We start from the raw sequence: 11956 nt of genomic DNA, 5'->3' as shown, positions 1-11956 counted from the left end.
AAAAAAAAAAAACACCTACAAAGCACCTGTAGTGGCCCCCAGTACCCAGTACGGTGAGGACAGCCCTGTGGCCACTGCACTGCCCACCAGGTCAGGTGAAGAAAGCTGCTCCTCATCTACAAAGCGGGGGCTGGCCTTTCCTCACCTCACAGGTGAAACCCTGTGACCTGGGCCCCACTGGCTGAACTGTGGCTGGCCCTATCCTGCACAAGGGAGCCAGGCAGGCCTGAGAAGGGAGCAGGCTCCTGCCCCAGAGGACTCGGCACCCACCACCCTTTCTCTGACCCCCACACCGCCTATCCTAGGGTATGATACCTGCAATGTAGACCCAGCCCCTGGCCACCGCTCTCAGCTCTGGTTGGGCCTGGATGCTGGGCCCCTCTCTGAGATCTCCGTGCTGCTCATCAGCCATGCAGTAGGGCTCCCGGGACCCACATCCATGCAACAGAGCCCCTGAGGCCTGAGCTGCACCCAAAGCCCTGTCCTTCACACAGCCCCCACCCAGCCCTGATCTCAAACAGCAGGTTCCACATCCCAACTCCCACGAGGGTGGTCCAGGCCTGTGGCCAGCAAGTGCTGCTCTCTGAGGCCTCCTCCCAGCCCACGAGCTGCGGGTCATGGCGGTCACTGCCTTCCGGTAGGGTGGGGAGCCGCGGCCTCTTCACAGAACAGCAGCTGGAAGCCCATCTCCCCAGGGACATATCCACCACGTGGGAACTGCAGCTGCAGGTCCAGCCTGCCCTTCACATGCCTTCACTGCCCTCGCTCACCTCACTGCCCGCCCTCAGCCTCCCATACAGACATGCTCTCTTGGCACTGTCTCCGGGGTACGAGCCCCCCACCCCTGCCGCACACACATCTTTCTACTAAAGGGCCTGGATATGGGCTGCTGGGTATTCAGCCCTGGGGCTTCCCCAAAACCCGGAGAAGCATCCCTCACCAGTCCCTGCTCCCCCCAAGACCAGGTCCTCAGCCCCCTTCTACAGCAGCCGGCAGCTGTGCCTAGTGACCCTCAGAAGGCCAGGCCAAGTATGCCACGAGGGGTCACTCTGGAGGGTCACCCCTTCCCCTGCAGGGAAGGCCAGGGGTGAGGGTCTCTCCTGGCATGTGGGGTAGCTGCAGCTGAAACGCAGGGTTCTGGGAGGGACTAGAAATGAAGACACTGAGGTTGGAGTGCAGGATTTGACTGCTGTGTGGGCAGGCGGCTCTGAGCACAGCGAGGCTCAGGTTTCAGGATGGCTGTGGGTGCCATGGGGAACTAGAGGCTCCTGTGGTGATGGGTCGGGGGTGATGGCCTGCTCAGAGCTGGGGCCCTGGCACAGGAGAAGCCAGAGTTGTGCTGGGCCTGGCAAGACCAACATGGAGGACTCAGGCCCCTCCCCCATGTTCTGAGGGAGAAACAACGGAAACCCCACGTCTCTGTGAAACCCCATCCGCAGACCCGGGCCCAGCCGTGCTCGGTGGAGCAGGAGCACCTCCTTGGGCCGCGGGGTCCCAGGCGCCTTCCGACATGGTACAGGGCTCCAGATCGGGCTTCTGGTGGGTCTGGATTTCAGCGGGAACACACTTGTGAGAGGCCGTGAGTGACAGGCTGGTGAGAGGCTCGGAAGCGGCCTCCCACCAGCAGCTCCGGGTGGCCTCGTCCCAGCCCCGCCAGCAGCAAGGCTCCTTCCTTGCTGGCGCAGCGTGGCGCCCGCTGGCTTCCCGCAGTCCCTCCAGGGGACGGTGCAGCCACACGGAGACCTGTCTCTGTGGGAACCCTCACGCTAGCTGGCTGCCCACTTCCTGCTTGGACAGAACACAGCAGATGCTGCCCACTGGGAAGACCTGCTGGCACGGGGCTCCCGGGGAGCACCCTCCTGGCTCTGCCCAGTCTCCCAGCCTCTCCTACCAGGAGCACCAGTCCGCAAGGGGTGAGGCCAGATGTCATGCCGGGAGCCCCCCTCCATGTCCAGGCGGCAGAGGTCCCTGGGGCCCCAGAGGTCTCTGCCCCAGCCCAGCTCCACTTGGAGGCCCCTTGTGGGGGCCAGAGCCTGCCAGCCCCCAGCATCTCCTGCCCCATGCTTCCCTTTAAATCTGTCCTGAGTCCTCTAAAAGCCAGCACCCCTCACACTCCTAACACGCGTGTGAGGCCAAGCCCAAACCCTCAAGCTGGAAGCTATGCTCCCTGAGATGTGTCCCCTCTTTTACAGGGTCAGCCTGCACCTGCAGTTTTCCTGGATGACTGTTGCAAATATTAAAAAACCAGGAGTGCACATCACATCCATCAGCTTCTCCGGGAGAACCAGCAGCTTGGGACACATATGTGCCTCACCCCACCTGTCATTCAGCTGGAGGTGCCCCAATAATGTCAGTTTTCTCCTGACTTCAAGGTTGGGGGTCCTCCCTGGTGGCACAGTGGGTTGAAGCACAGCACTGAGAAGCTAAAGTCACTTCAGCATGAGTTCGATCCCCACCCCAGAGGTGACCCACATGGCATGGCAGACCTCTCCTGACCTGCCTGCTGCTCCCCTCAGCAGTGTGTTTCATCAGCCGGCCTGTTCTGCTCCCTACACTGTCTCGGGTGAATCCTCTCACCACCCCTGCAACTCTGGCCTGTACCCCAGTTCTGTATGCATAAATAAATAAATCTTTAAAAAAGTATATATTCTTGCTTCTCTTTAAAAAAAACTGAGAGATGTGTCAGCCTGAGCTTAGAAAGGGTGTGTGCCTCTGTCTGACCAGAAGACCCTTTCTGAGAGCCAGAAAGCAGAGAGGAGAGGTAGGAGGCTGGAGAGATTGCTGGGAGCAGAGTGGACGTTGGGTCCTCCTGCACCCTCACCTCAGCTCCCGCTGGAGACCCCTTCTGGCTGTGTGTCTGGCCACTGAAACGGCAAGGGGGCTTAAAAGTCTTGTTTGCAGAAGTCTTAACAGTCAGAATAAAAGTCATAGCAGACAGGAGTCGGAACTGCAGCCACTGAAGTGCGTCCCTACCTGTCACCACTTGTCTTCACTTCTGGTGTCCTGGCCTGGACCAGCCAGGCAAGACTGTCCGTGCCACAGAAGCTGGAGAGCAGCCCTTCAGCTAGACAGACCCGGCCTCAAAACTCAGACTTTATGCAAGATGATACTGTACAACCCTATCTCTAAATTATACAATCTCTTAAAGGTTTGTTTGTCCAATCCAGCACCCATAGTATTTACAAGGAAACACCAAACAACTTCATTCCAGAAGTCCCAGCCTACACCCCTGCTCAGCCTTAAGTAGCCAATGCCCCCAAATACCTCAAAACGAAAAAATATACAAACCTGGAGGGACACAGACAGCAGCCCCTCGGGGCACCACAAGCCCATCAGCAGCTTGGCCTTGGCCTGTCCCAGAACCTGTTTCCCACCACACCTCAGCACCCTTCCCCCTTCCCCACCCCACATCTCACTAGCACTTGGGACCCTCTCAAGTCTGCTCTGCGCCCTGAGGCCACGTCACAAACAACTCTCAGTCTCCCTGGGCCTCCCTCTGAACTTCCCATCTGGTGGGGGACACAGAGGATAACAGATGGACAGATGGAAGTGTCCATGCAGAGGACAAGCCCAGGTGACGCTGCCAACGGGCCGTTCATAGTCAGACGTGTGCCAGGTTCCGAGCAGCCCTCCGTGCAGAGCTGTGTGGCGGGCCATGGGGTGGGGGGATCCTCACTGACCATAGGGGGTACAAGCCAAAGCAGGGAGGGGCGGAGGGGAGCATGGGGAAGGCAGAGAGGGCTGCTCCCGGGAGAATACGCCCGCTGCCCTTAGGAGTCCACCACAACTGACCCGGGCAGAGCACGCATGGAGCCCGCCCTGCCCGGCACACAGAGCCGCAAGCCGCTTGTGACCAGGGTGTGTGCCCTGGGTTCAGGGGGTGTGGGTCTGAGGAGATGGCTCACAGCAACACAACAGAGCGAAACAAGCTGGTCCCTCCAGAACAAGTGGATGCAGTCTGTGGTGTGGCCACACCTGAGAAGGCCTGTGTTGACCACCGTGGGTGACTCCTGGAGTCCAGGACATCAGGAGCGGTGCTTCAGTGAGGAAGGGAAGCCCCAGTTGAGTCGAGTCCTCTGGAGCACCCAGGACAGGCCTGAGGTGGGCACGGACCCACCTAAACCAGCCCTCTGCTTCTCCCAGCCCCACTCCAAGTCTGGGTCAGAACTGGACATTGCCCCTGCTGCCTGATGGGTGATTAGCTCACCAGTCCGGCAGATGGGGACATGTGTGTCCCCAACAGTGGCCACAGCCTCCAGGAGGGCTCTTCCTGGGATAAGGGGAGGGGACTGTGCTCACTCCTGCTCTAGGTTGACTCAGTGCTCCCACGGGCCTCCGGATTGGCCGGGGTACCACTTCCCACAGACACCAGGCCTGCGCCTCTCTGGCCGGCCCGGGAACCATGCCGGGGCCTCAAGCCCTTGACCCCCACTGACTGGAATAAGATGCTGCGGCCTCTGCGCTAGGCTGCCCCCTGCCATGATGGGCGTGTCTCTGTGACAGCCCCTCCACCCCCCTCCCCCGCTCTTTGGTGAGAGCCTCCACATGAGACGGTTCCCATCATTTTAACTCAAAGAAGCACACCTCCAAAAAACGTCCTCAGAAATGTAAAATCAACCTTCAAAAGAAAAACCCCAAAACCCTGGAGAACGCCCGACTAAGACAAGCTTCAATTACCAGCTGCTTTTGGTATGATAAAAATCCCTCTCTGCCTGTCTTCAAGACGAGACTCTTTACTCAAAACTTTCTTTTTTTAAAAATAACTCCAGTAACCAACCATTAAAACAGGGATTGTATTTTAATCCACTCTTTCTTTTTCTTTGGTTTCCAAACTGGCACCTTCCCTCCTCCACAGAGGACAAGGAGGCAGAGTAGGGCCCCGGGCTTCTTCGCTGCGGGAGGGGGCCCTGGGCTCCCTGCCTGTGGGGGGCGGGGGTGGGCACTGCCACACAGCCCCAGGCCCAGTGCACAGGCTCCAGCAGCCCCCACCCCAACCCCAGGGCCTCTCCTGGTCTCCTGTCAGTGCCAGGGTGGGGGCGCTCTCACTGGCAAACTCTGGGCACTGGCCTGACACTGGGGGGGCTGACGCGAGTGAAGATGGACAGGCCCACCTCACACAGCGTGGTGCCTGAGACAACAGGCCGGAGGCCGGTGCAGCCCTCACACAAGGCCTGCACATGGCTGACAGCAGAGGACGTGTGTCCTCACCCTGACCAGATGAAGGCGGAGACCAGAGGAGCAGGACAGTCGGCGTTGTCAGAGCCAGAAGCGAGGGCCTGGCCCTGCAGCACCAGCACACGCTCCCCAGGACGGAGCTGGCGCCGTGCCCTTTGGGTCTGGAGACAGAGGCTGGCACCGCCAACTCCGCCCGGCCTGCGCACTGCAGCTCCTCAGCCAGGGTCTGCCCATGTCCGCACATCACTAACACAGGCCGCTCCCAGACGCCCACCACCATCCGGGATGGCCCACAGGTGGGCCTGACGCTGTGCCCACCCAGCCGCGGACAAGTACGTTTCCCAAGGCGAAGTCACCACAGACACTCGCACTCACCAGCCTGTGCCTGAGGTGGACGGTGACGAGGGGTGAGCCTGACAGGTTCTGGGAAAGCATGGGTGGCGGAGACACCTCCAGGGAGATCAGGGGGCTGGCAGCAGACAGCAGGCAGTCCGGGTACCTCGCGGCTTCCGCGATCCTCGGAAAGAACCGAAACTGTCACAGAACAGAAGCGGGCGGGCGGCACAGCCAGGCAGCGGAAGCGGCTGGCCCCCCAACGCCCACCCCTCTGGCCATGCCAGGGCAGGACGGCAGAGCCCTGATCAGCTTCCGATGGAGAAGCCTGAGGGTCACTCTGAGATGTCGGTCTCCCCTGGCCCTCTCCCGAGCCCCGACTCTGGGCAAGGTGCCATGTGTGGCTAGGTGTGCTTCCCACCCCCTGTAGAGCCCCTTCCTGAGGGCATCAGAAGGGTTTTGCCTCCTATACGCTGACTACAGGACACGTCCCTTCGGCTCGCACTTTGGTGCTTTCTGCCCCAGCCCTGTCCCTCCCTGAGACTCCCCAAAAGGGAAGGGTATATCCCTCCTCTGATCCCCCCAGGGGGAACCAGCCCTTTTCCATGGCCCAAGTGAGCTGTCCCAACCGCAAATTGGGGGAGTCATATGAGCAGTCACATGGCCCACACGGAGGCAGGGTCCTCTGCTCACCATGGTTGGGATCAGGGACTCAAACGGGCCCACTGCTGCCCCCTGCACATCATTGGGAGCTTTCAGGAAACAGACTCCTCCCTGGACCCCAGCCAGGTGGCCAGAAGCTGTCAGAGTCTACCTTACTCTGGAGGCCTGCCAAGAAATGAGGCAGAGGCAGAGGCAGAGACAGGGGCCAGAACTATGGGGTGCCCTCCGACTCCTGGATCTAGCTCTGCCTGAGCCGACCTCTCCTGCCCTTCTCAGCCCTGAGTACCCTAGTCTGCTAAAGCCAACGTGGTCAACAGAGTCGGAGGCGGGTGGGCGCTGTCTTCCCATCCTACCGCATGGACGCTGAGGCTTGGCGTGAGCTCCCCAGTCTGTGTCTCAGCACATTAGTTACAGGTGGGCTGACATGGGCCCCTGGCTGCCCACTGTTGGGTAACACAGGCTGACAGAGCCCCCAGGACAGGAGGCCCTTTGTATCCTTCAAAGGGCAGGGGACGGGTGTGGGTGCCTGAGCCTCTAGCCCCATGGTGTACACAGCTGTGTGGCAGGGAGGCAGGCAGGGTCCTCACCAGCTGTGCCCCTGCCTGTGCCTGGCTCCAGGAGACTCACTTGGTGCTGGCTGGTTGGATGTTGCTCAGGTAATGGTGCAGTGTGTGGTAGAGGAGGCCCACGATGGTCGTCCAGGCTGGGGAGAGAGTAGAGGGCTCCCTGTCTACCTTCCAGGTGACCGCGCTGGTTGAAGCTCGCCCTCGGCTGCTGTGCTGGGTTCAGGGCCACAGCCACAGCCACGGCCACTTTCACTCCACTAATGTGGAGTCAGCCCTGTGCCACGAGGATGCCAGGGCCACTCCATCGGCACTGGGGCCATCCCATGGGCACCGGGGCAGGGCGCCCCACATGGCCCAGGCACTGCGCTCACCTTGGCTGTGGTGGAAGGCCTGGTGGGGAATCTCGATGTAGCTCTGCCCATGGGCTGGAAAGCGGTAGTGGGAGGAATTCAAGGTCTCGGGCCGGAGTTGGGTCACAGAGAAGTCTGCGAGTAAACCATGAGGAAGGCAAGTTAGGGGTCTGCTCAGAGGCATGGCCACCTAGACACCTGCCTGTCTCTGACAGCGCAGAAGTGTTGGTGGCCAACTCAGTCGGGCTGCCCCTAACCGCAAGCACGGAGGATACCACAAGCTACGGGTGGCTGCCCAGACCTGGGGACCCCTGGCCCCAGAGAGCTGAAAATATGTTCCCCATGGCCGGCGACCGGGAGGCAGCTATCCTGCAGAAAAACTGTCACTGACTGGGGGCCAGGAGCTGCCACTCTGGACATCGTGTCCAGATAGGGGCTGCACAGGACCCACCAGACCAGCCCCTGCCAGCTGGGTCCAAGGCCTGGGCTTGCCCCTGAGGCTCCACAGCTCTCTGGGGGCTGCTGTGTTCTGGGGTCAGTTGACCACAGGCACTGGCCCGGCTGCCAGGGTCCTGGGGGCATGGCACCCTCAGCCCGGTGTTGCCAGACTGAGGTGACCATATGAGCAGCATTTGGGGGGAGCAGAGGTCTCTGAGTTCTGTGGATATGAATCAAGTGCCCTAAGAAGCACAGACCTGCCCCAGCCCAGCTACCTGCCATGGAGGAGGACCCCGCAATGGTGACCGGGGCCTCGCTGGGGTGCAGGTTGGATGAGATGTGACCCATGACAGTGTCCACGGTGTCGATCAAGCCCAGCACCACAGAGTTGTCCTGAGAACAGCAAGACATGGGGGAGTGTGATCACAGACAGATGGATGGACAGTAGCCAGATGCACAAAAGTCTTCTCATATCAGCTTGCCAGAAGGCACCACGGGCCAGCATTACCCACAGGATACCACAAGAAGGCTCGGGAGTCACACCACCCACTTCCGGACATGAGCTGATCACTAAGCTCCTAGCCCCACTGGGCATAGCACCCTCTGAGGCTGAGCTGTTCCCGGCATGGCTCTGAGGCCTAGAGCTGAGTGATGGGCTCAGAGGGGCTCAGAGACTCAGTCCTGGCTCCATCTGACCCCGAACAGAGGCCCTTCCCAGCCCCCGCCTGCCCACTGGGGTCTGGCCACCCTGGCCCCCCAGAATGTGGACACCAGTCAGTCCCCTGAAGGGAGGAAGCTTTGGAAGGACCACCACCAACCCCTTGTCCGGCAGGCTCACTTGGGTTCCTTCCCCTCCCGGGTCTGTCTTGCTCCTAGGCCTCAAGGTGGACAGGCTCTGTCGCACCCTGCCTACCAAGTCTGCAGGCAGTGCCACACGTGTTCACTCTGGGTCGCCCTCCCTCGTTGTCAGATCTGCGTCCCCAGTTCAGGCTGTTTGCCCACCTCATATTCCTCCACTTCCAGCCTTTCTAGAAAAGCGTCTGCTGCAGGGGTCCTTGGTGTTCTCACCAGGAAGTCACACACATATTGTGCGTGCATACACACACTGCACACACTGCATAGGCGCACATGGACGCATGTACTGCGCTCACATGCACACACCACACAGCACACATGTGTGCGCGCACACACAGCACATGCACACATGTGCACTATGTGCACACACTGCACCGTGTCAGCACACATTGAGCACACGTGCACCTGAACACATGTATGTGTGTGCCGCACACGTGCACATACAGCGCACACGCTGCAGTCGTGTGCACACACATTGAGCACACGCACACTTGAACTCATGTATGTGTGTGCCACACACACAGCACACACACACTGCACCCATGTGCACACACATTGCACACACGCGCACCTGAACACATGTACTTGTGTGCCGTGCACACACACACATCACGCACACAACTGCACACTGAGACCCTAAAGCTGGAAATAACTCGACGCCCATGTTAGGATTTTCCTGCCGCCTGCACCCTGCCTTCGGTGCCAAGGGCAGCTGGGTGCCAAGAAGCTGGTTGGCCTGTCCACTCATGGCCAGTTCCTGACTCTTTAATGCGCACTAGGCCAGCTGACGCTGAAGAGTCTCGCGGTTCTTCCGATTTGGGGCAGGGATTCAAAGGAGTCCATTTGGAATGGAGCAGGCATCCTGCCTGTCGGGTGTCTGCTGTGGCCCTCCAGTGCTGTCAGGGCCTGCTGGTACCCCAGGCTCCCAGAAACCGGCAGTTCTGTGTTTTAAAAAGGAACGCGGTTCCGGGCAATGCCGCTGCTCAGCCCACCGTCCTTTTTCACTTTTTGCTAGTATTAAGCCCAATCTTGCTCCTTTGGCAGCTGTTCAAATGAAAACTTCACCAGGGTAAGCCCCAGTGTAATCTCAGTAGGAGGGGGGCAATGTGCAACGTGTCCCCACATCATCAGGCTCAGTGGAACAGTGTGCAGTGGGACAGGCATCTGTGGCCTTTCCAGGACAGGCAGTAAGAGGGTCCTGCCAGGCAGCCTCAGACATCGGGTGTCCAGATGGCAGCCCAGGGCGTGAGCGGAGCTGGACCCAGGCACTGGGTGGAGAAGGGGCTCCTCTGACCACAAGAAGTAGCCAACCCCTCGCTCTGCAGGACACCCACAGCCCTAGAGCTGGCCTTGACTGTGCGTCAGAGTCAGGCAGATAGCTGACTTGCTGGCCCCACAGATAGCTGACTTGCTGGCCCCACCGACGTGGAGGTGACGGGACCCAGGCTGTAGCGGGAACCCCGGGCCAGTGTCCGCACCCTCAGCAGTAAGAGTCTGGGTGACTTTGCGGTTACATATTTTTGCTTTGCATTTTCTAACTTTGCGGCATACTCACTTAGGTCACCTTTAAACAAGGAAAATCCATATACTTTTAAAAAGAAAGGAAATTATCCTAGACCCCTTCAAAATTATTTGAAAGAGATAAGGAGAGACTTGTGTATCAGCCCAGGTTTCAGAAACTCGGCGTTTCTCCTGCAGACACGACTGCGCTGTACATGTGCCCCTCGAGGAGGGCCCCAAGTTCCTCCAGCCACATGGGTGGGGAGACCAGTGCCCTCCCTCCTTACCTCTGACACAGCAGACCAGCTGGGCAGCAGGAGCACCTCGCCCATGGCTCTCAGGAAGGTCTAGAGGGAGACAAGTGGCACCACTCAGCGCACGTTCTGCAAAACCCTCGCTGTCAGCCGCGGGGCACTGCAGGCAGTGGCTGAAACAGCTCACGTTAACATGCCAGGCTACACTTCGCCAAGCCCTTTCCCAAGGCCCACTTGCTCCATGTGACAACCCTTTAAAGTCAGCGACAAGCACTTAGATGTCAGCAGGAACACTGCTCCATTAGGGCAGAAGCCTGAAGACAGGGCCTAGAAGAAGTAGTCGGCCTCTGTAAATGCCTGTGAAGTGGATGAACAGATGAGCAAATTCTGGCTACTGAACAATGCCAAGCAGACCTTAAACCATTTGTGCTAATTAGAAATTACCTCTTTATAAAGCAAAGGTTATTACGGGTCCAGCTGCCCCCTGAGAACAGTCCTCAACACTCCCTATTGCCTTACATTTACCTATTGTATTTATCTATAATTTTATCACTTTTAACTGTCTCCTGCCACAGACACCAGATTTAAACTTAAAGTTTCATCTAAAACTCCTCTTACCACCCAACGCCATTGCTAGAAAAACTACATTCTTCCTCACACTTCCAGGAGCTAAATATTTAGAGAACATACCCTCAAAGCTCCTCACTTTCTTATCTATCTTTGACAAATACAGATAAAGACCCTAAAGCACAAAGCCTTAAAAATTAAGGATGAGGGCCCTCCCTGGTGGCGCAGCAGGTTAAAGCACAGCACTAAGAAGCTAAAGTCACTGCAGCATGAGTTCAATTCCCAGCCTCGGAGGAGATCCACATGGCGCGGCAGACCTCTCCTGACCTAGCCACTGCTCCCCTCAGCAGTGTACTTGTCAGTTAGCCTGTTGTGTTCCCCACTCTGTCTCTGGTGAAGCCTCTCACCGCCCCTGCACCTCTGGCCTGTACCCCAGTTATGTATGAATAAATAAATAAATCTTAAAAAAAAATTAAGGATGAACAAAACAGCCCGAGGCCTGGGACTTGCGGGCAAGGGTGTGGCAGGTGGGCTTAGGGCCCAGAACAGAGGTCAGCCCTCTTCAAAAGGCTCACCCAGTGAGGCGCTTAAGCCTCCCACACCACACAGCTCTGTCCCAAACACTCAACCCCTGCTGAAGGCAGTACCCGGATGGGCGGTGCCGCTGAAGTTGGATCAACGGGCCAGGGGGGTGGGGGGGAAGGCGGGGTGTGTGAGCTGGGAGTGAGTCCACTGAACAGAAATAGGAGTCACATTTGTTCATTTATGTTTCTGAGTAGCTGTAATTTTTTTATATACAAAAGCAAGTCGGTGAAATTAATTTTGCAAACATTGTACTTAGGTTGATAGATCTAAAACATAATCACTTCCACAAATAATCAGAACAAAGATGTTCAGTTTGATAATTTATATTCTGTTTTCGTACTGAGTCTTGGAAATCGCTCACACCACAGCCCACAGCCCATGCGGGCAAGTGCCAGGTGCTGTGAAGAGCCCTGGTCAGCACCAGAAGGCCCTGCAGTCCTCCCATGCAACTGCCTGAGCTGAGGGGCCTGGGCATCACCAAGGACTTCTGTTCCTCATCAGAGCTCCGTGGGGTTCTGGGCAAATCTGCAGGTCAGGTGCCCTGACACCGCCCCAGCAGAGGCCTCAAGCAGAGCCACAGGCTGGATCTGCTCCACAGTAGCTATTATTGGGTCAACTCTTCATTGTTTTTAAAATCAAAGTTAGTTGCCCGCTTTCAAATTTATTTAAA

General features: G+C 58.0%; 1 protein-coding gene across 1 annotated transcript in view; it reads right to left on the bottom strand.

Annotated features, from left to right (window-relative positions):
* ADGRD1 (adhesion G protein-coupled receptor D1) overlaps positions 1-11956 on the bottom strand; it is a 48179-nt gene that overhangs the window by 18714 nt on the left and 17509 nt on the right. Inside the window, exons 10-14 of the mRNA XM_012731179.1 lie at positions 10168-10227; positions 7801-7918; positions 7109-7222; positions 6799-6874; positions 5551-5692 (exon numbers count right to left, since the gene is read on the bottom strand). Of these exons, the coding sequence (XP_012586633.1) occupies positions 5551-5692; positions 6799-6874; positions 7109-7222; positions 7801-7918; positions 10168-10227 (510 nt within the window). The remainder of the gene's footprint in view (positions 1-5550; positions 5693-6798; positions 6875-7108; positions 7223-7800; positions 7919-10167; positions 10228-11956) is intronic.

Source organism: Condylura cristata, unplaced genomic scaffold, assembly GCF_000260355.1.
Source record: "Condylura cristata isolate star-nosed mole 26May11 unplaced genomic scaffold, ConCri1.0 scaffold00029, whole genome shotgun sequence".
NCBI classification, from domain to species: domain Eukaryota; kingdom Metazoa; phylum Chordata; class Mammalia; order Eulipotyphla; family Talpidae; genus Condylura; species Condylura cristata.
Note: the sequence above shows the minus strand (reverse complement) of the source record. Positions and strands in the feature narration are given on the sequence as shown.